At 36.8% G+C, this 15364-nt stretch overlaps 1 protein-coding gene across 2 annotated transcripts; it reads right to left on the bottom strand.

The window, feature by feature from the left end:
- Nucleotides 1-126: 126 nt before the first annotated feature.
- Nucleotides 127-3855, bottom strand: mpg (N-methylpurine DNA glycosylase). 2 transcript variants are annotated; one of them, XM_065251949.2, is made up of 3 exons: nt 3261-3855; nt 800-1004; nt 127-648 (listed from the first exon to the last, which is right to left on the bottom strand). In XM_065251949.2, the coding sequence occupies exons 1-3, from the start codon at nt 3504-3506 to the stop codon at nt 215-217; spliced, it is 885 nt and encodes a 294-aa protein (XP_065108021.1). In that variant the 5' UTR covers nt 3507-3855; the 3' UTR covers nt 127-214. The 2 variants fall into 2 exon arrangements, with proteins under 2 accessions (XP_065108021.1, XP_065107931.1); XM_065251859.2 differs by having other exon boundaries at nt 127-643; nt 795-1004.
- Between the last annotated feature and the right edge of the window lie 11509 nt (nt 3856-15364).

The following is a 15364-nucleotide window of genomic DNA, read 5'->3' on the forward strand; positions in this document are numbered from 1 at the left end:
TCCAACAAACACGACAAAAAAACCTGCCATATTATTCCAGACCACAAAGCTGGATGTCCTGGAAAGACAGGAGAAAAGAAAGTGGTTGTATCTTCCTCAAGGTGCATCTTTAAAATTAATAAGCTCAAGATGCAAAACATGCTTTTATTAAGCCGTTAACAAAAACACATTCGATACTCATTTGCGTTAAAGACTTAATTGGTCAACATGATAATTAAACTAGTCTTTTTTCCATTATGTGTGGTCCCAAAATGGAGAAGTCAGTGCAGGACTGTGTGCTCATCTGACGCTCCACATCTCTGTTTAGCACACTCACACATGGGTGGCCTCTCAAATAAAAGCGCAGTGGTTTGGTAGCCCATTCCCCATGAGACTCGACTCCGATCCTGGGGGCTGACACCACTTCTCCGGCATGAATAGTGTCTCCTTGGTCTGTCTCGAACCATAACTCCATATCGGTTGCCAGATCCCTGCGGTCAAAGCAACGCTGTATATCTAGTGCTTGGCACAACTTGGATGGACCATTGCAGAGTTCTTTATCTTTAAGGGTTTTCGCTCCTTCCCTGCGTTTGGCTGCTCGCAGGCCCCTCATGACGTCCTGACCACTCAGAGGCTCCAGTGAGCGCAGAAGCACTGCCGCCCCCTCCCCTGCAATCACAAACACATATATGGTAGTCAGTCTGACTGTTCCTGTAGGCTTTGTGTTTCTTTCTCTAGTTTCAAAATGCAACATTTACAGGACATGCAAGTTTGCCCTGTAATGAGAACCAGTATGAGAAAACGGGACGAAACACCTCACCTCGGCTTGAGACGTTCATGCAGAGATAGATGCCGTAGATGGTATAGACATAGATGGTTCCAGGCTTCATGAACATTGCAGCGTTCCTCTCTGTACGTTTTCCTCCCGCCGAGTGGGACGCCTTGTCCTCTCCACCTAAATATGCCTCGGTTTCAACAACCCTTCCTCGGAGTTCTGTGCCATTGGTTAGCTTCCTCACCAACACCTAATACAAAGAAATACCAGGTATCGCATGAACTTTCCTGCAGGCTCACTTGAATTGTTACAAATTTGGGTTGTACACTTATTTTCAGCAGGTGGTACAAATGTGCCACATTTACTTAAATTTACATTTATGCATTTGGCATATGCTTTGCTTACAGTGCATTCCAACTATACATTTCATCTATATTTGTGTGCCCATGACTGGGCTACAGGAACAAACACAAATGACCACAAATGATGCGCTTCACTATGCCTCTTGCTCATGCACATAACTGGTCCATCGCGGTTTGTGCAACAAACAAAGTCCTAAATTGCGTGTTTAGTTGAGAAGAAATGAACTATGACTGCAAATAAACATTCTTAGAAATGCCTTGCGGTCCCTAAAATGTAATGCAAATGAGCAGTACAATCAAATAACTATTGACATCTCTAGTTAAAGAAGATTTCTTTAGTAGATCAAATGCAAGGCTCATGTAAATGATGTTTATTTTTGTGAGCTCAACAAAATTTGAAAGCCACAGATTGATTTTCCCACAGGGCTGGGTGCAGACTTACACTGGAGCAATGCCTGGTCACATGGAAAGAAAGAATCTAGGTATTATGAGTGAGACCAGATGCCCTTTGTGATATCTGAATTCAGGCTTATCATTGCATCATTTCTTCTTTCACATGCACACCAGCTAACTGACCATATGCAAAGCTGAGTTTTATTTAGTTTTATGTAAAGTTAATGGCTTCAGCAGCCATCTTTCTGTTTTTGAGTTTTTGGATGCTGGAAGGCTATCATGATCGTTTCACAAAGTTATAAAGGTGCAGTGTGTAAAATTTAGGAGAATCTCTTGACAGAAATGCAATATATTATAGATGTTTTAGTGGTGTATAAAGACCTTATATAATGAACTGTATTGTTTTTATTACCTTATGAGACATTTTATCTACATACACAGTGGGTCCCCTTACATGGAAGTCACCATTTTGCACCGCCATGTATCTACAGTAGCCCTTATTAGACAAACCGCTCACCAGTTCACATTTCACCACTATGTTGTCTCAGACGATGACATGTTTGACCTATGGCGGCTTCCATAACTTCACTGTGTGTTTCAAAAGACCGTGGACTGAGCCATTGGTTGCTATTCCCAACCTCACCACTTAGATGGCACTAAAATCTACACACTGCACCTTTAAGCTTAACTGAATATAGCTCTTACAGTGTGTACTGAATCAATGGTAGCATTGCAGATATGGTCTCTATCCATTCCAAATATGGGTCATTAAAATACTCGGGACTGGAAGTCAGATCTATTCACAATATTACATACTAAACATTAGTTTAGTTTAGTTTGTTTATTTGAGCAGTAAACATTCTGCTCAAAAGGAGTGGGCCGAAGCAAAGAATTGTAAATTGTATTACATATATGTGCATATTACATATATTCATTACATTTTATTTATATATATGTATTACATTAAAAACATTTCTTCTAGTAATAAATTAAGTCAGAATTGGGCTGCACAAGGCTTTTGACATGAACTGAGTTCAGTGCAGTATGTGTTTGGGGTGTTACTCATGTCTGGGTTTCACTTTATGATTTTAACACACAGTTCCTGTGAATAATTAATCACAGGCTCAATGTTTCTGTGTCTTGACAGGAAAACGGTCTGGAATTTGACTTCTTCAGACATTAATATTCATTGCATTTCTAGCAATCTGAATGTACTTTAATGAGGAGGAAACAAAACCATCGGTTTCTCAATGATTTACTATTTATAAGAAAAACAAGAACAATCCCAAAGGTTAATCTTTAATAGATGAACTTAGGCAACTTTTACCTGAAACATTTTTGTATTTTATTGAAATTAAAATATGATGTCATAAATATTATGTGTGCATACTATATTTGTAAGGCACATAGAAATTAAGTTGTCTATTGTAAATATGAAATTCAAATTTTTACAGAATTGAAATAATGTAATACATCAGGGTCGTAATAACTATTTAAATGATATATACCCTGCTGAGAATACAGCTAAAACCAGTTTTAACTGAACACCCAGCCTGGTTTTATCCACTATTTAAAAGGGACATCCCAGCTTGGCAAATCAGGTCATCCCTGGTCAAGCGGAAGGGTCAGCTGGTCTTTCAGCCTGGCCAGCTAATAACATACTTTATATAATTTTTGGAAAACAATCGCATTTTAAAACTAATGTCCATTAATCACTTAATTCAGAATAGTGCCCGCGGTTCCCATCTTACCTTTCCCAGAAAGGCTTTTGCCAGCTGAACACACGGCTGGTTGAAGAAGCTGTAATCCAACCTGACAGCATCTCTCGTTGAGAAATAAGGGCTCAAACTCTCATCTTTACCCACACTTTGATGAACGACCTGTGATGAAGAATCAGGCCGACACTGAATTTGTCTCTTGACAGCTTTACCATCAGTTTGATCCTCGGGAGACTCTGAATTTGGTAATAGCAATTTCTTTCTTTTTCGCGTTGTCATGATTAAACATATAGCCAAATAACCCGCCCGGAAAGAAAAAAAGTCGACTTAAGTTTGTTATGGACTTTTTACTTCAACATGCAAGCTGTTACGATTGCCAAATTAAACAAGTCTCAGTGCTTGCAGTAAAGCAATTATTAGTGTGTGTCATGTAGCTATTATAACATGATATCGCTTATCAAAACTTAACATGACTTCATGGTAAAGGGACGAGTTGTTTGGATTAACTCAATATTACTCATTTCATATTTAAGTCTATGTAATTCAGAAATTAAAGGTTGCTAGCTATAAACTTGATATAGATTTAGTAACTCTTAGCCTAGGTTTGTTTACCTTTAGTACACGCAAAGTATTCTGGGACGGTGTCTTAAAGGGCCAGGGGAATAAAAATATTTTGCATTTTGCAAATATTGGTAGTATTTTATATACATTTTTCATTATCATTTTGTTTATTTATTTTGGTTACATTAATTAAATTTATTTTGCACCATATACTTTTATAAAAGTATTTTGTATTTTTGTTTAACATTAAATATAAAATGAGACAGTATAGTAATTGCTAATGGCAACGTCATAACGGTTTGTTGTGCACAGAAAACTTGACAAACTTTATAAAATCTTCATTTTTCTTAACTTTCCATTAATAAAAAAATCCAGTGAATGACAATCAAGTATTAACTGCCTGTGGTCTCCTAGCTGGTGCTTTATAAAGTTTAGCATTATGTGATAAACTTACATGAAAATAAAACAAAAGTCTTTATTTTTGAGTTGGCTAATTCGTAGGCCTGAATTAATTGAAAAACTAATAGGGATTACAATTGCATATAATCGGCAAAAGCCTTAATAACAGCTGTCACAAGACATTTCTGAGCCGATTTCAATTGTTTACAATCTACTTGAAGAACAAAAATGTCATGTCTCTAAAATGTAGATAGGTTTGGAAAATGAATCATTATATAAGGAATTGTGAATTATCCATTAATTGTGTCTGTTAATCATTTAAAGCCACTATGGCACTATGTTAAGTGATATGTTAAAGAGCATGGAGTACTTGAGGTCGTCATTCAGTCTAACCAATACGTGCAGTCCTGGGTATTCTTATTTTAATGTATTTTTAACTAAATATATCAAATGCAAAAACCCTGTGGTTAAGGCAATACGTGAATACGCTGATTAGCTTTAATGTATTTATTACAAAATTAAGTATGATATAAAACACATATTCATTCATAATTTTTTTTATTATAAAACCACTTTAATAGTACTAAACTATAATATATGAAATAAACACAAGAAAAACACTCAGTTAAAGTAAAGCGCAGTAATTTAATACAGTGTTAAGATTATATAAAAATATATGTGATTTAAGTTATGAAACTTTACCATCAGTTAAAAGTAGTGTTGTTTTTGGCAGCCTGTTTTCATTTTAGTTTTAGTCTAGTCAAGCTGTCATTTTAGTTTTTATTAGTTTTAGTCACGTCATACTCTTTTTAGTCTAGTCAAGTTTTAGTCGTCTAAAATTCTTGCCAATTTAGTCTAATTTTAGTCAGACTTATCCATTACTATTTTAGTCTAGTTTTAGTCGACGAAAACTGATGACATTTTAGTCTAGTTTTAGTCAGTGAAATTGTATTTAGTCTCTTTTTAGTAATGCAATTCTATTTAACCCATATAGTATAATGACCTAATAGTATTATAGACAAAACAATATTTTCTTTTAGCCAAACCCATTTCAAACAAAAGTTATATTATTGTTACCTTATAGACCCAAGAATACATCCATTCCAGACATGGAAGATGCTCTGATTTGAATAGATATTTATTTAACTATCCTCTGAGTGAGTGACTTGACTGTTCGTAAGAGTCTACATAAAAGTCTACATAATCAAAACAAAAGTAGTCTAAGCAAACACACACACGCACGCACGCACGCACGCACGCACGCACGCACGCACGCACGCACGCACGCACGCACGCACGCACGCACGCACGCACGCACGCACGCACACACACACACACACACACACACACACACACACACACACACACACACACACAAGGTCAAATGGGTCAAACACAACTATAGTATGTGTGAGAATAGAAATATGCTATTGTTAACATTTATTATTGTATTTTGACAGCAGCACAAACTACAATCATACATATGTAATTATATATTATTATAGTTTATATTTCTGCATCTGTACGTTACCACCAGTGTACCTAATGGACTTTGGCTTAATCTAATGTGACAAAACTGATCTTAAATGTCAGTATAAATCCAAGCAATTTTGGAGAATTACTAAATGTTTTTCTTGTAAGTAAATTAAAAGTCAGCTTTAAGAAAACAGACGTTGTCTATTAAGAAAAGCAAAGTTGGTATGTATGGTTATGTTCTCAACAGTACAGGTGTTTGATTGATTTAATACTCAAGTATTCAGCGAAGTATGTTTTGTTTATTTAAATAATAAATAAGTGTAATTATTAAGCATATACAAAACAACGAATGTCTTTAGCATAGATATATTTACAATGTTTCAAAACGCAACGCAGCACAATGTCATTTAAACAACTGTTACATGATATAAATTTGTACATTGTTATACTGGTGGTGTCAGCAATCAAAGCTATAGATTTTAACAGGCTTGTTGAACTGACCTGAAAGTGATGCACGGGATTTATTTTGGACTTTTCTTTTACATTTGGAGCCAGAATGCTGCATCTTTCCGGTCGGAATCGCCGCGCGGCTACAGCTTTTCTCATGTAGTGGAAGCGTTTAGTGCAGCATTTAGTGGAAATGTGTTTATCTTCAACAGCGACTGCCATGAAGAGTCGTGTCCGTAAAAGGTAGAGGATCTTAGGTGCAAGAGCAAGGCTTGTGGACCAACTCCGCTTCACCTCTGTAACCGCCCCCGTTTCTCCGCTTTCCGCATGTCTCGCGGTTGCCGCGTACACTGTTTGAAATGCCCATTAACGTGCAAATGGAGGCGTATGATATCACAGCATCGCGAGAGCAGACTGCTCCGCATGCTTTCTACTCACTCTCGCGGTACTTTCATGTTTTGATTGATCTACGCAGCGCCAACAACACACGTGATCACCTGCAGTCAGTTGGTGGGGGCGCGGAGATGCTGAGATGGGTAAAAGACGAAATAACGTTATAACCAGGGGCGCAATGAACAGTTTCAAGGGGGGTATGCGAGACAGAATTTTGGGCCCCTTTCTTTGGATGATTGTTTGATTTTCATACTATAATGTGTAGCTATAGAAAATTACTCAATTGAGTGTGTTTATTTAATTTTACAAGTCGCATTTGCACCTAAAAATAAATGCATGAAGCGAAAAAAAAAAAAAGATTTAGGCTATTCGAAAAATGAATACCATTTTAATCTGGAATTGCAAAAAACATTTACATGACTGATTTTAAAGAGATCACTAAAAGAAGAATAAGATGCATTTCTGAATCTATGGAAATCTATGGAAGGTGCTTTGAAAGTCACGGCAGTCAAGTTTTCTGTGCGGTTTTAGAAGCGAAATGTGTACATTTATGTTTAGCCTATAATAGTTCATTCTTCAGAGTTCAATTCAATTCATACACTCTCAGAAATAAAGGTACGAAACTGTACCTTTTCTGTCACTGGGGCTGTACCCTTTCAAAAAGTACAGCTTTGCACATAAGGATTTCATTTAAGTACCTCAGAAGTACATTCTGGGACCAAAGAGAGCTTATTAGTACCTCAAAAATTCATATTAGTATCTCAAAGGTACAGATTGATACAAAAATTTTACCAGTACATATCTGTACCTAATGGTCCATACAATTGCCTTTTTAAAGGGTGCTGCCCCAGTTAGGGTACATATTTTGACTTTTTTCTAACAATGTAGGTCCTTAAGGTACGATAATCTACCCAAAATTGCATTCTGTTTTGTATTCCTGTAAAGGTATCAAACGGAAACTTAGGGTACAGCCCCAGTGACAGAAAAGGTACAGTTTTGTACCTTTATTTCTGACAGTGTATTGATGATCTTTATAGTCCATTTAGGCCATTTAAAAATGTTCTTACAAACCGATTGTATTCATCAGAAAACACCACTTATATTCTCTTTATGTCGTTGTTCTCTGTGCGTGTGGTATGTGTTTCCCGCAACCCCCACACGCGTCCTCCGCTCATGACAAAAAGCGTGGTCGGCAAAAGTTTTAAAAATTAATATGACGTAGATTTTTTTTTAAGTGTGTGACTCGCCCACGCACGCCCTTAGCCAGTGACACAGAAATTGCAAAAAGCACAATCGGCTAAAGTTTTAAATATGACGTTGATTTTCAGTCAAAAGCATGCCGCAGTCATTAAATGTGCTGCTGATGGGCATTTAATTTCTGTGCACTGAAGGCTGTTTTTTGAAAAGCGATAAAAGTGATATAGCCTACTCCCTAATATGATTTTGCACATCCAACAACAACTATGTTATTACAAAAATAATACTGCATGTTTTGGCATTTGATAGCGATATTGCAGTAGTTTATATATACGTTATGATGCACGGTGTTCTTTTTAATGTTCTTTTTCTTTATATTCACAACACTTATCAACAAAACCAGAGCCGGCCCAGCCACTAAACGACACTTGCAATTGCAAAGGGCCTCGTGGCCAGCAGAGGGCCCCCTAGCTAGGGCCATCACTTAGCTAGTGGTTGAAAAAAATCATTCATCAAAAGTAACATAAAATAAATATTCATTATTTATTATTATGGCAATGTTAAAAAGGCTGTTACTTGTTATTATAGTTATTATGAAAGTTCGCTAATAAATAAGATCTCTTTCTTGCCGAGATTGATTGACACACAACATCCAGCGCAGCAGCCAATCAGTGCCCGCGATCTATGTGCAGGCGAGCATCCCGCCCACAGAACGCAAAGTTGAGTTGAGCCAGATCACTGATACAGACGCGAACTTTTGCTGTTGCTTTAAGGACAATTTCTTTAATGCTATGTGTGTTTGTGCGTAAATGCGAAGTAAGTGGATCTTATTTGACTTCGGTAATGACCAAACCTGTGTTCTGTTTGACTTCTCTTTCTTATATTTGCCATCATAACGTGAATTGGTATATTAAGCTTAATAATTAATATTTAAACGGTTTAACGTGGTAAATTAATTCTGTTACGCTTATATTTCACGTATGCCATTGTCATTTCTACATATGTATGTCATTAGTGTAATTATATTGTTAAACGTCTGAATTTAAAGTGTTTTATGTGTAAGAGTAAACAAACTCATGCGCATATGCGTGGTGGTACATGCCCAGACAGCGAACTGTTTTTAAAACCACCTGCTGGCCTTTGCAAAAGTTTATAATGTCACTGTTCAGTCTTTAATATTTAAACTATAGCAATGCATATGACATACAGTAGTCAGCTTTGTTAGATTAATGTTATGAATGCAATGTTAATTGTTAATCTTCAATTATTAATATTATTTGCAAGTTAATTGTTATTATCCACAAACCTATGTTTGTGTCAGATTTTGCTCATCTCAAACAAGCCTATTAACTTTTGTTATGCTATTTACGTAAGGGATAATATATAGTGAGGCGAATGTTAGGTACTATTAACCTTGTTTGTGATGTTTTAGATATTATTGTTAATTTTGTTTATTTGAAAAATTTAAACATTTAAGTGTTATATTTATTATTTTATATTATATTTTATTTAAATGTTATTCTATTTACTCAATTTCATTCAAATTATATATAGGCTGTTGTTTGTGCCTCTTAAACTCTGGTGTCAATTAAAAATGTTTCTTTGATGGTCAGTGAAAAGTCTTTTTATTTAGCAAGTTCATCAGTGTGTGTTTGTTGCACTGCACTGCCATTCAGTTCAGTCAGTGGTATCATATTTTTTCCTGTTAGACATCAAACATGGAACTCAAATCAAGAACTCAAGGGGGCAGTTTCCCTGACAGGAATTAAAGTAGTCCTAGACTAAAATAAAAGTAGGCTAAGAGCTGTCCAAACTGAAAAAAGCTTGCACTGACATATCTTAAAATACACCAGTGCTCTTTGTTTTGCCTCAAAATCCACACAAATAATGTTTTTAGTAAGGCATTTTTGTTCAAATTAGTTATGTTTTCTAATTAAACTAAGGCCGAGTCCTGTCTTAAGATATTCCCTGTCCGGGACCACCCCAAGGTCTTTTATTGTCATTCTGTAGGCTACATGTTGCCACATAAGAACGAAATACGTACTCAGGACCAGCAATGTAAAAAAGATCATTAACATACAGTATACATAGAATAATTAAAACATAATTTAATAGACACATTTAAAAAAAATAACATAGTAGAGATAATATGTGCAGTATAGTCATAAGGTAGTCATTGCTTTTCTTTAGGCCTTACTTAAAACGGTCAAAGGGGCCTCCGACGAAATTTTGCTTAGGGCCCCCAAAGGTCTAGGGCCGGCTCTGAACAAAACATTCATTAAAATTAAGAGATTAATTATATTAAACGAAATTTATTTTAAACAAACATTTGAAGCAAACAAAACTTAAATTAAACTCGAAAATTATGTCTTATGATTCACTCTATTTTTACCGTCATATTAGCCTTTAATCCATTACAATGCCCAATATATAGCGTTTAAAATTACAGTCTTAATAATCGAATTAAATTGAAACAAAACAGTAACAACATTACAACAATATTTTAACAAAACAATACTTAAACATAAATATAGAACAGACATTCTCTATTCGGATACATATTAAAACAATCTGATATAGCGTTTATAATAGCTGCACTAAGGGCTAAACCTCCGTTGCAAACCTGAATAAAAATGAATCACTTTCACTTTGAAAATTATGCGCTGTCACATTAAAACCAGCCAGGGGCGTTGCTAGACATAAAGCTCTACTGGGGCACAGGCCCCCAATGTTTTGCTGACTTTTTTTTTTGAAAGCCTGCTGTGTGCAAGAGGTGTGCAACACTTCTATACAATGTAATTTGCTTAACCCACTATTCTAGTGCAACAGTTACTGCAAAAGATATATACAAGTGTATTCTTCATCATACCTAACATTATTAACATGTTTAGATGCATAAATGGCATAACATGTTTGGAAATAATGACAGCAGAGAAATATTTTCTACATTATACAATGATAGCAATGATATTAACTTATTTTTACAAGAATATTTTAAGAACCAGTCATTTTATGACAGCTATACTAAATAAATAATCTCAGTCATAGTTACTGCTAACTGTTATGTAAGTTAGTGTCCTAGAGTTAAATATTAGTAAACTAAATATTAATTTCATATCTCAAAATACAGAACAGTATATCACATACATCTGGTGATTTTCTCAGCAACGATGCAATTCTATAGACTTGACAGAGGTTTTCCTGAGATTTTTCCTCTGTTTGAGACCTGACAGGGTGAGGATGTAATGTAGTTTGTCTTTTACCTCCTTTAAACTCATCTATCCTTTCTTCTTCCCTTTCCCTGCTTTGCACAACACATTTCTGATGTCCATATACAGAAGCCAATAATGATCGAGTCAAAATAATATTAGCATTATTATTTAGAAACTTACTTTAGTTTCGTTATGCTTTCATAAGCACTCGCGTGGCATCACCTTTTGAATGCGGTTGTGCGCGGTGAACGCAAACGCGCGCGGCCATGGATACGTGCGTGCACGCGTCAATGCGACTACTTCGTCGCTTTTAGAAGCCTAAATTGGGTAACTACTTTGCATAAAGATCCGTTATTGCCGCGATTGTCTTTGTAAAGGAATACACTAGTTAACTGCTAAAATTTAAACTTGAGATTTACACCGGGGCACAAAAGATTTACACTGGGGCACGTGCCCCAGTAAAAGGGGTCTAGCGACGCCCCTGAAACCAGCACTTAGTCATTTAAAATTTAACTCAATTACAATGGCTAAGACAATTCTCCTATTTCATGTTTATTTAATAAAGAGTCCACAATTGCAGAAAATAATATTTTTAACTACGCCTATTAAGTAATTGTCCGTCTTAGAAATGCAATGGCCTATTTTTCAGCAGTCGCTATCCTAATATTTCCTTAAATAAAGGCCTTGCTGTCCTTTTGTTTTAACACAAATATTTTTATTTTTCATGAAACATTTTACGGTTTACGGATCAGCATGAGCGCTTTTAAGTGGCATGTGAGATCTTACCTTGAAATGCCAAACAGTAGGGCTTTCGACTGTTTGTGGTAACTTAAAAGGATTGCATCCCTGATCCCAAACCAAAATGTTGCCTACCCACCCATATCCATACCTGCACAATCAAATTAAAAACCACCAGAACCGCCAAATATGTAATTGCATCTACTAGGTCATGCTTGCACGCAGTGCCGCTGCTAGCCATTTTGGTGCCCTAAGCATAATTCCTTTAAAATGCCCCCACCCCGACCTTGAGAATTTTTTTTGTTTGTTTTTGCCAGTTTAACTTTTTATTACCAAACATATAACTTAATAGCAGAAAGAAAAATCTTCACAGCTTTAGTCAACAAACACTACACATTTGAAAGTGCAAACTTTTATAGAATAGCAAAATAGAAAAAAATACCAAACTTAAATAAAATAGCAAAATAAAAAAAATCTATATAATTCAGACATGTTTTTCCCAAGTAAATAAATTACATTAAATAAACATCAATAAGTAAACAAGAATGCTCAATATTAAATAAAACAAAGATTTAGAGAACTAAGTGTCACAGGAATGTTTGCTTCATATCATACATGGTGACATTTTATATTTTTATATATTTAACAGTCAGGAATTGTTAGCTACCATGTGCACTGACTGCTGCTAGCGTTAATTTATACTGAGAAAGTATTAACCACCATCACGTCAAAATAAACCACAAAATAAACTACTGCTAATATCTAAAGAAACGTAGTAAAGAAAGTAACAGCTGGCGTCAGTTATTTGTAAAATGCATATGCATAGGTAATGTTTTACAGTAAAATCTCAATTTAGCTTGCACTGAAGTTATAAATTATAACAACATAGTTTGCTAACATTAATGCCAGCACAGCAAGTTCGAGGCGCATTACGATTAGCAGCAGCTGCAGCCCATGCACATTTCCCTTTATTAAGGAATGATTAAACATGATGGACTTACCTGCAAGTGATGCACGGGCATCATCCCGCAGTTTCATCTTTTTTCCGATCATGACTCCTGCTGTCTTTTCGGGGCCATTTCCAATAGTTTACTGTCTGGCCGTTTCTCAATCCGAAGGCTGCCTGCAGCCTACGCGAGGTCGCATATGCAGGCTGCATACGTCATCAAGCCTGGTTTATTTCAGTTAACTGAACATTACATTAGCAAGTCATAAGCATATTACAACAATTTATGATGAACTAAGAATAATAGTCAATTTTATAATCGTAATATTACGAAATAAGAACGTTTTGATGACGTATGCAGCCTGGAAATGCGACCTCTGGAGGCTGCAGCCTTCGGATTGAGAAACGGTCTCTGTCAAATTTCGGCAGGCGCCCGCGCGATCAACCTGCACGGACCATCAAAGGCTGGGGGGCATACTTTCTATACTAGAGCAATTAAATTATCTCGTTCCCCATTTTTTGTAACATATACATGGAAAAAAAGTGCCTAATAATATTTCTATAGGATAATGAAATTCTATCAGCATTATAATTTTTTTTCATTAGGCTATTATTTTGGTGCCCTTTCAGCACCTGGTGCCCTACGCACAGCGCGTGATGCGCGTTATGGGAGCGGCGGGGCTGCTTGCACGCTGTTTTAAAAAGTGTCTCAATTTTACTTATCACAAAGTCATTTACATTAGTTTTATATTCATTTACTTTACATTTTACTGTAGTGTTAATAATTAAACGTGTACAACAAAAAAAAAAATGGAAAAGTGATGACGGTGGGGCCCCCTAGCGTACTCATGGGCCCATATGCCTTGCATACTCTGCACCCCCCCTAACGGCGCCCCTGGTTATAACATTTCGTCTCGTCTCGTTTTGGTCAACGAAAATGAAGAGACATTTTAGCTTAGTTTTTATTTTGTAAACCACTTTTAGTCTCGTTTTTATTCGTCAACAATATTGCATTATACATTTTATTATAGTCATCGTCACATGACCAGCATTTTCGTTACGTCTCGTCTCGTTTACGTCACGTGAAAAAGGTTCGTTGACGACTATATTTCGTCATACTTTTCGTTGACGAAAGCAACACTAGTTAAAAGGAAAACAAATAACAGACATATGAATAATAAAGATAAATAAATTGATGAGACAAAAAATGCCAGTTAGATATATCCAAAGGGAATATTTTATGTTTGACCATTAGACAACGGAGGGCAGAGCAGCTGCACTGAGATCGCGGCAAATTTCAGAAGGACTTGCCGAGATGAGGCTGCCCTCGCTGGTGTATATGCCGCTGACCACCTGCTGATTCACCGGAACTCACATATCCAAAAGGAAATTTTAATATAGGCTATTATAAGGTTATCTTTACTAACTGACCACATATCTGAAGTTTATTTATCTATATTCTCGACTAAACAGCTCTTAAAACTAGATTTATTACACAGAAAGAGAAACATTTTGAATATTGTGCAAGCTTTAAAGGTGCAGTGTGTAATTTTTAAAAGGATCTCTTGACATAAATGCAAAATGATATACAAAACTATATAATCAGGGGTGTATAAAGACCTTTCATAATGACCTGGTATGTGTTTATTACCTTAGAACGAGACCTTTTTATCTACATACACCGAGGGTCCCCTTACATGGAAGTCACCATTTTGTGCCACCATTTTACTACAGAAGCCCTTAACGGACATTTTTTTTACTAAGTTGTCTCCGACGTTGACATGTTTGTCTGGTGGCGGCTACCATAGCTTCTCTATGTGTTTCAAAAGCGAGGGGTGAGCAGTGGACTAAGCCATTGGTTGCAATTCGTGACCTCACCACTAGATGCCGCTAAAATTTACACACTGCACCTTTAAGCTTCATTGCAGTTGACACGAAATGCATTCTGGGACACTTGGCTGTCAGAAGTCCGCACAAGGGTGCGTTCCACTCCAGTTTTAGACACGCACTCGCGAACTTCCCTAAACACTTCCCCTTGGGGGAATCCCTGTCGCCATTTTGAAGTGCGTTCCACTTTGTCAAGTGGACGAGGGAAGTTTGTATGGACAGACCCTCGCTCCCTCGGACTTCATATGTACACTTCAGGCAGCTCCATATTCCACAATGCATCACGATTGTGACGTCACTTCAGCAACTCGCGCTTTGCACATGGAGGGGGCGGTCTCCACTCTCCATGTGATCAAGGGCTTAGGGCGATCCATTTGAACCCACTTCAAGTGTTTCAGCAGTAGTGGGCACTCGTACAACGTAAGCAAAGACGTACATCCGAGTGAACGAGACTGAGAGAGGTTAGCGAGGGAAGGTCATAAAAAAACGAACTGGAACGCAGGGCAAGTCTCCTCCTGATGCATTCTCGATAAAATGGGCAGATCAAGAACACATCCGGGGATGTTTTGTGAACTTGGCTTGATGCGAACTTTGATTTGGAACAGTACTTGGGCCACAACTGATGATGTTTTACAAGTCCACAAAAACACAAGTACAGACAAGTGCTGTTTCTCAGTGTCAAGGAAGGATCCTCGAAAGCCAGAATTTCGAGGATGCTACGTCATTAATGTCCATCGAAGGACTGTTCCAATGTCGAGGATCCTCGGAATTTCAGCCAAGGAGTCCTTCGTTCGAGAAATATCCCATATAAAGGAAAGGATGCATATGTGTATCGTTCGCGCTCTGAAATCCCCCAGAATCCTATGTGCGCAGCACCGAAA

The sequence above is a fragment of the Paramisgurnus dabryanus genome, chromosome 3, assembly GCF_030506205.2.
Source record: "Paramisgurnus dabryanus chromosome 3, PD_genome_1.1, whole genome shotgun sequence".
Taxonomy (NCBI): Eukaryota; Metazoa; Chordata; class Actinopteri; order Cypriniformes; family Cobitidae; genus Paramisgurnus; species Paramisgurnus dabryanus.

Bases quoted from the DNA above. Each gene is read 5' to 3' on its own strand.
- mpg (XM_065251949.2), bottom strand. From the start codon at position 3,506: ATGACAACGCGAAAAAGAAAGAAATTGCTATTACCAAATTCAGAGTCT. The intron at 1,005-3,260 runs GTAAGATGGGAA...TCTTTGTATTAG, and splicing joins CAAAAGCCTTTCTGGGAAAG to GTGTTGGTGAGGAAGCTAAC. The intron at 649-799 runs GTGAGGTGTTTC...TTGTGATTGCAG, and splicing joins CATGAACGTCTCAAGCCGAG to GGGAGGGGGCGGCAGTGCTT.